We start from the raw sequence: 12,310 nt of genomic DNA, 5'->3' as shown, positions 1-12,310 counted from the left end.
ATTAATTGCATATCTTTAGTGCAGATCTCCTCTTAGCCCTCCTTCTATATATCCTAGTTATAAATGAAAGAAAAAAGAACAAAAGGGAGGGATGATAATTGAAAACTGTTCCCCCTCTGAGATTCCTTCTACTTTTACGTATTTGGAACTAGCATAACTTGTAGTTCCCAGCTCAAGTCCTAACTTGTGATTCGTTGCCTGACTTCTCTGGTTCACTCTTTATGGACATCAAATACATTGTTCATTCACTCAAGGTCTTCCCTTGCCTTGTAACTCCTTAGCACTCTGCACTCTGTCTTAGTAAGTGCTCAGACAATATTAATTAGTTGCTATTAGTGATCTGCCTTTCTGCATGCTAAGCAGATTCTTTCCTTGGGGATTTCCCATAGCCTTTGTGAAATTGTTAGAAGCCAGAAAATCTCACAGTTCTTTTGCCTAAGATGTAACATCTTAGGCGGAGGTATTTTTTTTATCCCAGAAATCTATAATTATTATGGATTTATTATCCTATAAATATTATAGGAAGATGGTGGTTTTTTTTTTTTTTTTTTAATGCAGCTACAGTAGCATTCTCATGTAATCCAAAACTAGGGTAATTGTCTATTGGTTTTAAAAAATGCTCTAAAACATAATTTTCACAGAAGGCAAATTATACATTTCTTGTCTGATAGCTACTCATCTCTTTGTTTTATTGTGCAGAGGTTATTAAATTAAATAAGGAGGTTGACTAAAAATTAGAGAGCCACTCATAGTCATTGACACTGTTGGATGAAACTTTTTAAGATACTGTGATCCTTTAGGACTCAATATTACATAAATACAATGCGTTAATTTTCCAATGCAGTGTCAAATTTCAGAAAATATCTGCTGAATAAAGTAATTGCCTGATTGTCATTTATGAGCTTACACATAATCTAATTTAAAAGAACTAATTGTAGCAGAATGTTATACTTGTTTAATAATTTAAGGTGTAAGGGCAAGAATAATTAATGCAGATGAAGAAAATTGGACATCAAACTCATTTATTATTCTCCTTGCTCTATTAATCTGTTATCAACTGGCATAATCGGTGATCTAACTTGGTTTAATTACCATGAAGACTACAATTTAGCTAATCAAAATTTATCATCACTTCCTCCAACAAAGTAGAAAACATTTCATAATTTTGTAATTATGAAAATACATGATGTACAATGTTGTTTGTACACATGCATAAACATTACAATAGTACAATTTCTTTGAGGGAAAATGGAGTATTATCATTTATAATCTGACCTCTGGGCTAGATATAATTTAAGAAAAAAATAGTGCATTTTGAGAGCAAGAGAGCTATTGCTCAATGATTATTTTTCCTTGGATATTTTGTTTGTTTTAACTTTGTAAGTGACATTCATACACAGTCTTAAATATTAGTTCAGAGATTGTGTAAAAATGTGTAAGATCAATTTTGTAACTACTGAGATTGTAAAAATAGGAAATAACATGAACAATTCTCTGAAAAAAAAAGTGAATTTTTTTATTTCTCCTCAGCTCCGTAAGGCTATTATAGATCATGTGTCAGACTCCTTTTTGGATACAACAGTCCCACTTTTGGTTCTCATTGAAGCTGCCAAGAATGGCCGAGAAAAGGAAATAAAAGAATATGCTTCAATATTTCGTGAACACACCAGCAGGCTTATAGAGGTAAGCATGCTAGAACTGTAACTACTCTAAATCCAGGAGAATGAAGCTCTCATTCCCCTTTTACAGTTGAATTGTACTCAGATAAAAACTTTTGAAAACTTATTACAAATGAAGCCAAGTTCAGTATTTTTTATGTATATTTTTTAAAAGGTACACACACACACACACAAACTTGTTAAGTGCAGATACTTTGTTTTATCTTTACAAAGGTTTTCTTCCTGTTCTAACATGAAAGTATTAAATACTTACCTCATGCCATTTTATTATTTCTCTACCATCTTTTCATGGCTGTATTACTCTGTCAGTCTTTTCAATTATATTCAACCATGTAACGTGACTATAGAAAAAGAATGCCAGATATACAGGGGTAGAAATATCCGGAATAAATAAGTGGGGATAGTAGATTGGTCCATGTCCCAGTAGAGGCAAGAGGAGATGATACAACTATAATTTCTTCATCTTGGAAGCTGGAAGCATGGAAATGCCCCATAATTTGGGGGCAAGGTGGCATATTGCTGAAAGAGCCATAAAATGCTAGACAATTTCTAGGAAACAGATAATAGAACCTATTGTATTATGAGGCTCAGTAAGGCGGCCACAGTATAAGAGAGTCTGAATGGAAGGATTTCTAACACCAGTAAGGTGACAGTACTCACACGGCCAGGAACCGGTAGTGGAAAGGGGAAACTGTGCTTGATTGGATTCATATACCAGAGCCGATCTACTGCTAGGACTCATCAGTATGACTGCACTGTTGTTTATGGCTAGTGTCTGCTCTCATTGGCAGCACCATGCCATACTGATTATTAAATGTTCTGACTGCCACACCTTCATATACTGGCCATGAACTTTGTGGTGAATATGTTTGGGGGCTCAAATTACTTATAAAATCGTGTGAGTCAGAAATAGACACCACCTGAATTAGAATCACAGCATTTTATATAACATCTATTAAAATAGAGGACTTTCCCAATGTCTTTAATGTAGATCCACTGGGAAGGAAGTTTCCAATGTAGCTAGCATTTGCACTATAAACTCTCTGGTTCCTAGTCTTCACATTTAGAAAGTGAAAGGAGTTGATAAATAGATAATTACAGATCATTTCAGCCCTAAAACTGACCTACCTCCAACTCTGAAATCTACTTGGAACTTCCCAAGAACTCTGTGAGACCAGGGTAACTGTTATAATTCCCATTGACCTTAGGTGGAAATAAAGGTACAAACCCAGACCAGACTAATTAGAGCCGAAGCTGATTTCCAGGCTTACAATTTTTAACTAATTCATTCAATTATTTACTATATTTCTCATATTATTTATTCCCTCTTGTATTCATTCCTCAAGTATGTATTCAGTCTTCCCCCCAGGAAAATGTTAAAGTAAGAGGCAAAGCAGAAGGAACAAATCATTAAAGGCACCTAACTAAGTGTAGCTCCTGACAATCATAATCATATTTTCTAAAAATATGTTCTCTAAGCTGAAGGCACACCAAATTATGAAAACAGCTTTTTGGTGAAATATTCTGAAAGTAAAAGTTGATTTCTGCTAAAAAAGTTACATCCCTATTCCTATTTCTTAGTTTAGTGTTGCTGTGAAACATAAAACTCCTAAGGTGCTCAGTAAAGAAGGGCTTCTTGATCACAGTTTTTGGGGAAAAATTCTAAAATCTCTTAGAGATTTTACAGTTCTGAGAAATCCATAGATAAGAAGGCCTCTTTAATTTAAGTCAGAATTTCCCCAAATCAGTTTACCTAAGGAGCTCTTCCTTCCATGACACTTATTACTAAAGCTGTGCCTTGAAGGAATGCTTGAGAATGATACCTTAATTTTTTGTGAAATGATGGTTTATTATTATGAAGACAGAGCTCTAATAATGTTTTAAAAATTAAAGGATCTTGAAAATTCCATATTTCACATGAATATTGAAAGAATAAAAGATTTTGTAATTTTGAGCTCCTGGGGGACTGAGAATGAGTTTCATTTAATGTTGAAAGTCCCCTTAATGCATATAATGAGATTATGCGAGCTTTGGAATCACAGTTCTTATTCTTATTCTTCGTATTACTTAGAAACTGGCCTAAGTCATTTTCAGTTCCAGTTAGCTTATGCTACATAACACACCATCTCCAAACGTAGTGGCTTAAAACAACCATTTATTATTCTTTCACTGATTTGTAGGTTGACTGGGCAGATGGGCGACTCTCACTTAGGTTCTCTCATGTGATTACTGTCAAATATTGGCTGGGTATGGAGCCCTCGAAAGGTTTGACTGGGCTTGGCATACAAGATGTCACATTCACATGACTGAAAGTGCATGAGAGCTATCAGCTGGGAGCTTAGCCATGGCTCTTCCCTGGAGGACCAATACATGGCCTTTCTATGTGGCTTCAGCTTCTTGCAGAATAGTTGCTGGTTCAGAGATGAGAGATCCCAAAAGCAAGTCAGAGACAGGAAGTAGATACTGATATCCTCTTAAGGCCTGGGCCCAGAAATTGGCAGAATACCACTTCCACTATATATTATTGGAGCCTGACCAAACAGATGGGGAGGCAGAGAGGTGTGAGACTTCACCTCTCAGTGGAAAGAATAGCAAAGTATGTGGCCACCTTTATTCTACTATACTTCTCTTCTCAGGACTTCATTTGCTTTATATAAAGTGAAGGTTAACGAGATAATGTCTAAGGTCACTGTCAGTTTCTAAAATTCTATGATAAATACTTTTTACAATTGAGAGACTTCTAATTTTCTTTTTATTTTTTTTAAAGATTTTATTTTATTTATTTGAGAGAGAGAGAGAGAAAGGGGGAGGGGCATAAGCAGACTCCCAGCTGAGCACGGAGCCCAATGCAGGGCTCGATCTCACAACCCTGAGATCATGACCTGAGCCAAAATCAAGAGAACTGACTGAGCCACCCAGGCGCCCCAAGACTCCTAATTTTCTTACAGCTATAGACTTTGGAGAAAATGAAAGTGGTTTTTAAGTATACAGCTTGCCCACTAGGTTGTTTGTATATATATCAAGAAGAAAAAAAAAAAAAAGAACACTGCATTTATCTTCCAGGAAACATTCTTTGTGAAAGGAGCTATCTAACCAAGGCAACAGAGAAAATCATCATTAATTTACTACAAACGTTGAGCCAAAAGTGTCTGTGACAGAGTCCAGGGAAATAGGAGAGCTTAAATATATGTTTCAGAAGACATTGTAAGTTTACTTTGTATAGATTGTTTCCAACCCTCCACCTTTGTTTTCCCTACTCCTCCTCCACCCAGACTACTTAGACTCATCTTATTCCCAAACTGGGTAATTTGACAGAGCAGGACAGAAAATCTTAGATTCTGAATGACTTCAAGGAAAAGCTATTTTCAACATGTCTGGGTTTTGATACCTCAACTGTGTTTGTCAGAGAAATCTAAAATCAGTGAACTTGTTGCAGTAAGACTTGGAAAAGTCCATTTTTAAAGAATTCCTATCAGATCTTTGAAGAAAAACTCCATGTCGTTAAAGGAACACTTTAGATAGTGGTTAAAATTGTGGTTAAAAAAAAAAAAAAAGAAAGAAAAAACCCCTGGATTTGAACACAAAGAAAAAATAATTAGGCAACCAAAAGGATTTGGGGTATTGGAGAAAAGAAAGTGGGAATGAGGAGAAGAGTGGCCAGTAAATTGGGCCTGAACTTTCCCATCCTCTAGTGGGGTCATGTCTGAGGTCTCCTGTTATATTATCATGTTTGGTATAAAATGATCATGGGTGAAATGATGGTTATAAAACCCTGGGTAGTGTCAATAACTGGAGAACCTAGATCCTTATGGCTAATTTTGTTTAGTTATGCTGAACTAAGTAATTATTATGCAAAACTTATCCTACTTTGCACATCCAAGTTACTCTATGTTTTTGGATCCACCAAGCCACAGTAGGGATGAGAAGAAGGAGTCAAAAGGTTGGCATTTTAAAAATCATCTTTACATCGTGATTAGCAATTTAATGACAAATATGCTCATTGAATTATACTCCCCAATATTTGATCTTGCACTGATGGTGAAATAGGGCACCATTAACTCTACTGACTTCCACCAATAATACCTATTAAACAGGAAGTTTAAAATATTGATTTTACCTTAAAATTTAAAGTATTCACTAATTCTAGAGAGTAAGAATTTTATCTGTCGTCACATTGAGCCTATTCTGTTAGCCAAGTCTATGCAGCTAGTACTCCATAAATCTGCACTGAATGAAGGAACACATTCATAACACTAACTCACTTTTGTTTCTCTCTAAAAAGTTAACTTCCAATAACTGGACTTGGGACCATGTCTGAGCCCAGTTACTTGGTAGGGTGCCTTCCTATTCTACTGCACATGAATACTTGAAAATAATTCTTCACAATGATATTAGCAAACACCTTTGCCATCAATTATCAAAAGCAAACACTATAAACTCTACTCCAGATCTCCTGAGGGAATATGGAATATGTCACAATAAGATAACATTTTTAAAGAACTTTGCCCACTTCAGAGATAATAGTTTGTAACTTTAATGTGATAATATAATTGTTATTCAGAAGAATGCCATTGCATTCAATACATGCATTGCTTATTACAATGGCTGTTATTTAATATTTCTTTAAAATTAATTTCTAAAAACTCCACTATTATTCTTGAATCATACTACAATTTGTTCTCAGTGATCAGTTCATGCTGAACACTACATAGTTGCTACAAACTAAAAAGGTAACATCTCCAGTCTATCCCATGGATTTTACCATGTCAATTATCATTAAATATGACAGTGTTAATGATCTAGGCCTGAAGATTTTCTGTGAATTAGAGAAGTTTCTCCATGTGAAAAGCTAGCTTTGTCAGTGCTTTGACTTATTCATCAAAAATTCATCTGTCTTGATGCACCTTATTTTAGTAAGTTTTATGGGAGCCTTTCATCAAAAAGGAAAAAGTGGGTGGACATTTAATTATAATACTTTCCTCCAACCTACAAAGCTGATTGTTCCCACTCACAAAATGGCGAGCCAGATTTAGCAAAGCCCCAGTGCCAAGAGAGAAGGCTGTAGAGGGGACTCTTGCTGTTTGCAAGAAGTGCTTAGATCTCTCAGCTCTACTTCTATCTTTGCTTTTTAACAGAATCCTGTTCGAATGTCACACATTGCTTTAATTGATCATCTGTTATCAAATAAGAATATGCTCAGTTACAAATAAATAAAGCTTTTAGAGTCCCATCTCGTTCTTCCTCCTCCCCCCAAAAAAGAAAAAAATTGAAAAAATAAAAAGAACAAATCCATACTTATACTTGTGCACAAACCAACAACTGTTCTCAGTGAGCATCTTGGCAGCTCTCCTCTTTTGTTGGGGAAGGGATGTAATAGCTAAGTCAGGAATGCTTTTGCTTATATAGAGCACAGGTGTGACTGCCCACTCTCTGGATTAGAAACTGTTCAACATCTTAATCCTCTTTCAGCTAAAGCTCATGATGACCATGATCCTTAAAAACCTAACCTGAATATACAGTGAGTGACCTTTCCATGTTGGAGAGGTTTCTTTATAAATTTCCCATTCATGGTGTTTGGAATGCAGGGAAATGGGGAGTAATACAATTATAGAAAAGTCAGAGCCTTTCCATAGTCAGATGTAGGTATTTTTGAATGAGATATTAGTGTTTTGGAATTAAGAGGAGGGAGAAAACTATATGGGATTAGAGTAGTTTGGGAATTTAGTAGGAAGTAAACAATATAAGTAATATTTACATCAAAACTTGATGACTAGGCAGGAGTTGGATTTGAAAAAACTAGAACTCCAACTTGAGATACAAGTGTGACTAAAGTCACAATGCTCATTCCTATGTTCCAGGAATGTATTAGAAATGAAATCTAGGTCATTAAGTTGGCCGAAGCATGAAATGTGATAAAGGCAATTGATCAATACCCTTGAATATTTGATTGCCAGGGTGAATAGGTTAGATTTCATCTTAAGAACTGGATGATCCAGTAATGTATTTGGAAAGCTGCAGTTGCTTCTCACCACAGAAGGGACTCAAGGGAAGCCATATTTTAGGAGAGTTTGTGTATGGATTATTTCATATCTGGATATAAAAATTTTCTGACTCCCAATAATTGATTAGAATCTCATGAATATAAACTGGCATTTAAAAAGACTGCATTTAAAGCTTAATTTAATCTTATACATTAAAGAGAGATAAAACTAGATTTAATCATGAACTTGGAACATAAAAGCAAGTGACTCAAGACTTAATGGCATTAGATTGATGCTATCCAATAGAAATAGAAAGCAGAATACAAATATAATTTAAAATTTTCTAGTAGTCACAGTAAAAAAAAAGTAAAAATAAACAGGTGAAACCAATTTTAATAATATGTTTTATTTAAACCAATATACCCCAAAATTTATCATTTCAATATGTAATAAATATAAAAACTTTACTGAGGTATCTTATTTTTTTTGTACTAAGTCTTGGAAACTTGGTGTATATTTTACATATGCAGCCTATCTGAATCTAGACTATCCATATTTTTAGTGTACAATAGCCATACATGGCTCGTGGCTATGTCTTAGACATACAGGTCTAGATAGATGATTTGCAAGTTGAAGACAGGAGTATATTCATTCATTCATTCAACAAATATGTCTTTTTTATTGTTATGTTAATCACCATACATTACATCATTAGATTTTGATGTAGTGTTCCATAATTCATTGTTTGTGCATGCTCCATGCAGAACGTGCCCTCTTTAATACCCATCACCAGGCTAACCCATCCCCCCACCCCCTCCCCTCTAGAACCCTCAGTTTGTTTTTCAGAGTCCATTGTCTCTCATGGTTCGTCTCCCCCTCCGATTTCCACCCCCCTTCATTCTTTCCCTTCTGCTATCTTCTCCTTTTTTTTTTTTTTTTTTTTTAACATATAATGTATTATTTGTTTCAGAGGTACAGGTCTGTGATTCAACAGTCTTACACAATTCACAGCACTCACCATAGCACACACCCTCCCCAATATCTATCACCCAGCAACCCCATCCCTCCCACCCCCACCACTCCAGCAACCCTCAATTTCTTTCCTGAGATTAAGAATTCCTCATATCAGTGAGGTCGTATGATATGTCTTTCTCTGATTGACATATTTCACTCAGCATAATACCCTCCAGTTCTATCCATGTCGTTGCAAATGGCAAGATTATTCCTTTTGATGGCTGCATAATATTCCATTGTATATATATACCACATCTTCTTTATCCATTCATCTGTCGAAGGACATCTTGGCTCTTTCCACAGTTTGGCTATTGTGGACACTGCTGCTATAAACATCAGGGTGCACATACACCTTCAGATCCCTACATTTGTATCTTTGGGGTAAATACCCAGTAGTGCAATTGCTGAATCATATGGTAGCTCTATCTGAAACTTTTTGAGGAACCTCCATACTGTTTTCCAGAGTGGTTGCACCAGCTTGCATTCCCATCAACAGTGTAGGAGGGTTCCCCTTTCTCCGCATCCCCGCCAACATCTGTCGTTTCCTGACTTGTTAATTTTAGCCATTCTGACTGGTGTAAGGTGGTATCTCACTGAGGTTTTGATTTGGATTTCCCTGATGCCGAACGATGTTGAGCACTTTTTCATGTGTCTGTTGGCCGTTTGGATGTCTTCTTTGGAAAAATGTCTGTTCATGTCTTCTGCCCATTTCTTGATTGGATTCTTTGTTCTTTGGGTGTTGAGTTTGATAAGTTCTTTATAGATTTTGGATACTAGCCCCTTATCTGATATGTCATTTGCAAATATCTTCCCCCCCTTTGCCCTTGCTTCCCTTACCTTTGGCGAAGTTTCTAGGAAAAAGTTGCTGCGGCTGAGGTCGAAGAGGTTGCTGCCTGTGTTCTCCTTTAGGATGTTGATGGACTCCTGTCTCACATTTAGGTCTTTCCACCATTTTGAGTGTATTTTTGTGTGTGGTGTAAGGAAATGGTCCAGTTTCATTCTTCTCCATGTGGCTGTCCAATTGTCCCAACACCAGTTGTTGAAGAGATTGTCTTTTTTCCATTGGACATTCTTTCCTGCTTTGTCAAAGATTAGTTGACCATAGAGTTGAGGGCCCATTTCTGGGCTCTCTATTCTGTTCCATTGATCGATGTGTCTGTTTTTGTGCCAGTACCATACTGTCTTGATGATGACAGCTTTGTAAAGAGCTTGAAGTCTGGAATTGTGATGCCGCCAGCTTTGCTTTTCTTTTTCAACATTCCTCTGGCTATTCGGGGTCTTTTCTGGTTCCATACAAATTTTAGGATGATTTGTTCCATTTCTTTGAAAAAAGTGGATGGTATTTTGATGGGGATTGCATTGAATGTGTAGATTGCTCTAAGTAGCATTGACATCTTCACAATATTTGTTCTTCCAATCCATGAGCATGGAACGTTTTTCCATTTCTTTGTGTCTTCCTCTATTTCTTTCATGAATATTTTATAGTTTTCTGAATACAGATCTTTTGCCTCTTTGGTTAGATTTATTCCTAGGTATGTGATGGTTTTGGGTGCAGTTGTAAATGGGATCGACTCCTTAATTTCTCTTTCTTCTGTCTTGTTGTTGGTGTATAGGAATGCCACTGATTTCTGTGCATTCATTTTTTATCCTGCCACTTTACTGAATTCCTGTATGAGTTCTAGCAGTTTTGGGGTGGAGTCTTTTGGGTTTTCCACATAAAGTATCAGATCATCTGCAAAGACTGAGAGTTTGACTTCTTCTTTGCTGATTTGGATGCCTTTTATTTCCTTTTGTTGTGTGATTGCTGTGGCTAGGACTTCTAGTACTATGTTGAATAGCAGTGGTGATAGTAGACATCCCTGCTGTGCCCTGACCTTAGGGGGAAAGCTTTCAGTTTTTCCCCATTGAGAATGATATTTGCTGTGGGTTTTTCATAGATGGCTTTTATGATATTGAGGTACAGACCCTTTATGCCTATGCTCTGAAGAGTTTTGATCAAGAAAGGATGCTGTACTTTGTCAAATGCTTTTTCTGCATCTATTGAGAGGATCATATGATTCTTGTTCTTTCTTATGTTAATGTATTGTATCACTTTGATTGATTTGTGGATGTTGAACCAACCTTGAAGCCCAGGGATAAATCCCACTTGGTCCTGGTGAATAATCCTTTTAATGTACTGTTGGATCCTATTGGCTAGTATTTTGGTGAGAATTTTTGCATCCATGTTCATCAAGGATATTGGTCTGTAATTCGTTTTGATGGGGTCTTTGTCTGGTTTGGGGATGAAGGTAATGGTGGCCTCCTAAAACGAGTTTGGAAGTTTTCCTTCCATTTCTATTTTTTGGAACAGTTTCAGAATAGGTATTAATTCTTCTTTAAATATTTGGTAGAATTCCCCTGGGAAGCCATTTGGCCCTGGGCTTTTGTCTGTTGGGAGATTTTTGATGACTGCTTTAATTTCCTTAGTGGTTATAGGTCTGTTCAGGTTTTCTGTTTCTTCCTGTTCAGATATGGTAGTTGATACATCTTAGGAAAGCAACCATTTCTTCCAGATTATCTAATTTGCTGGCATAGAGTTGCCAGCAACTCTATAAGAACATAATATGTTCTTATAATTGTTTGTATTTCTTTGGTGTTGGTTGTGATCTCTCCTCTTTCATTCATGATTTTGTTGATTTGGGTCATTTCTCTTTTCTTTTTGATAAGTCTGGCCAGGGGTTTATCAATCTTGTTAATTCTTTCAAAGAACCAGCTCCTAGTTTCGTTGATCTGTTCTACTGTTCTTTTGGTTTTTTGTTTTTTATTTCATTGATTTCTGCTCTGAACTTTACTATTTCTCTTCTCCTGCTGGGTTTATGCTTTATTTGCTGTTTTGTCTCCAGCTCTTCTAGGTGTAGGGTTAGGTTGTGTATTTGAGACCTTTCTTGTTTCTTGAGAAAGGCTTGTATTGCTATATACTTTCCTCTTAGGACTGTCTTGGCTGCATCCCAAAGATTTTGAACAGTTGTGTTTTCATTTTCATTGGTTTCCATAAATTTTTTCAATTCTTCTTTAATTTCCTGGTTGACCCATTCATTCTTTAGTAGGATGCTCTTTAGCCTCCATGTATTTGAGTTCTTTCTGACTTTCCTCTTGTGATTGAGTTCTAGTTTCAAAGCACTGTGGTCTGAAAATAGGCAGGGAAAGATCCCAGTCATTTGGTACCAGTTGAGACCTGATTTATGACCTAGGATGTGATCTATTCTGGAGAATGTTCCATGGGCACTAGAGAAGAATGTGTATTCCGTTGCTTTGGGATGGCATGTTCTGAATATGTCTGTGAAGTCCATTTGGTCCAGTGTCATTTTAAGTTCTTATTTCCTTGTTGATCTTTTGCTTAGATGATCTGTCCATTCCAGTGGGGGTGGGTGTTAAAGTCCCCCACTATTATTGTATTGTTGTCAATGTGTTTCTTTGCTATTGTTATTATTTGGCTTATAGAATTGGCTGCTCCCATGTTAGGGGCATAGATATTTACAATCGTTAGATCTTCTTGTTGGATAGACCCTTTAAGTAGGATATAGTGTCCTTCCTCATCTCTTATTACAGTCTTTGGTTTAAAATCTAATTTGTCTGATATAAGGATTGCCACCCCAG

At 36.4% G+C, this 12,310-nt stretch overlaps 1 protein-coding gene across 1 annotated transcript in view; it reads left to right on the top strand.

Moving 5' to 3' along the window:
• Nucleotides 1-12,310, top strand: part of CTNNA3 (catenin alpha 3) — a 1,789,288-nt gene that overhangs the window by 936,144 nt on the left and 840,834 nt on the right. Inside the window, exon 9 of the mRNA XM_064594691.1 lies at nt 1,531-1,683. Within this exon, the coding sequence (XP_064450761.1) occupies nt 1,531-1,683 (153 nt within the window). The remainder of the gene's footprint in view (nt 1-1,530; nt 1,684-12,310) is intronic.

The sequence above is a fragment of the Mirounga angustirostris genome, unplaced genomic scaffold (genome assembly GCF_029215605.1).
Source record: "Mirounga angustirostris isolate CCGP_5_RB_7025 unplaced genomic scaffold, mMirAng1.0.hap1 SCAF_6, whole genome shotgun sequence".
Lineage (NCBI taxonomy): Eukaryota > Metazoa > Chordata > Mammalia > Carnivora > Phocidae > Mirounga > Mirounga angustirostris.
Note: the sequence above shows the minus strand (reverse complement) of the source record. Positions and strands in the feature narration are given on the sequence as shown.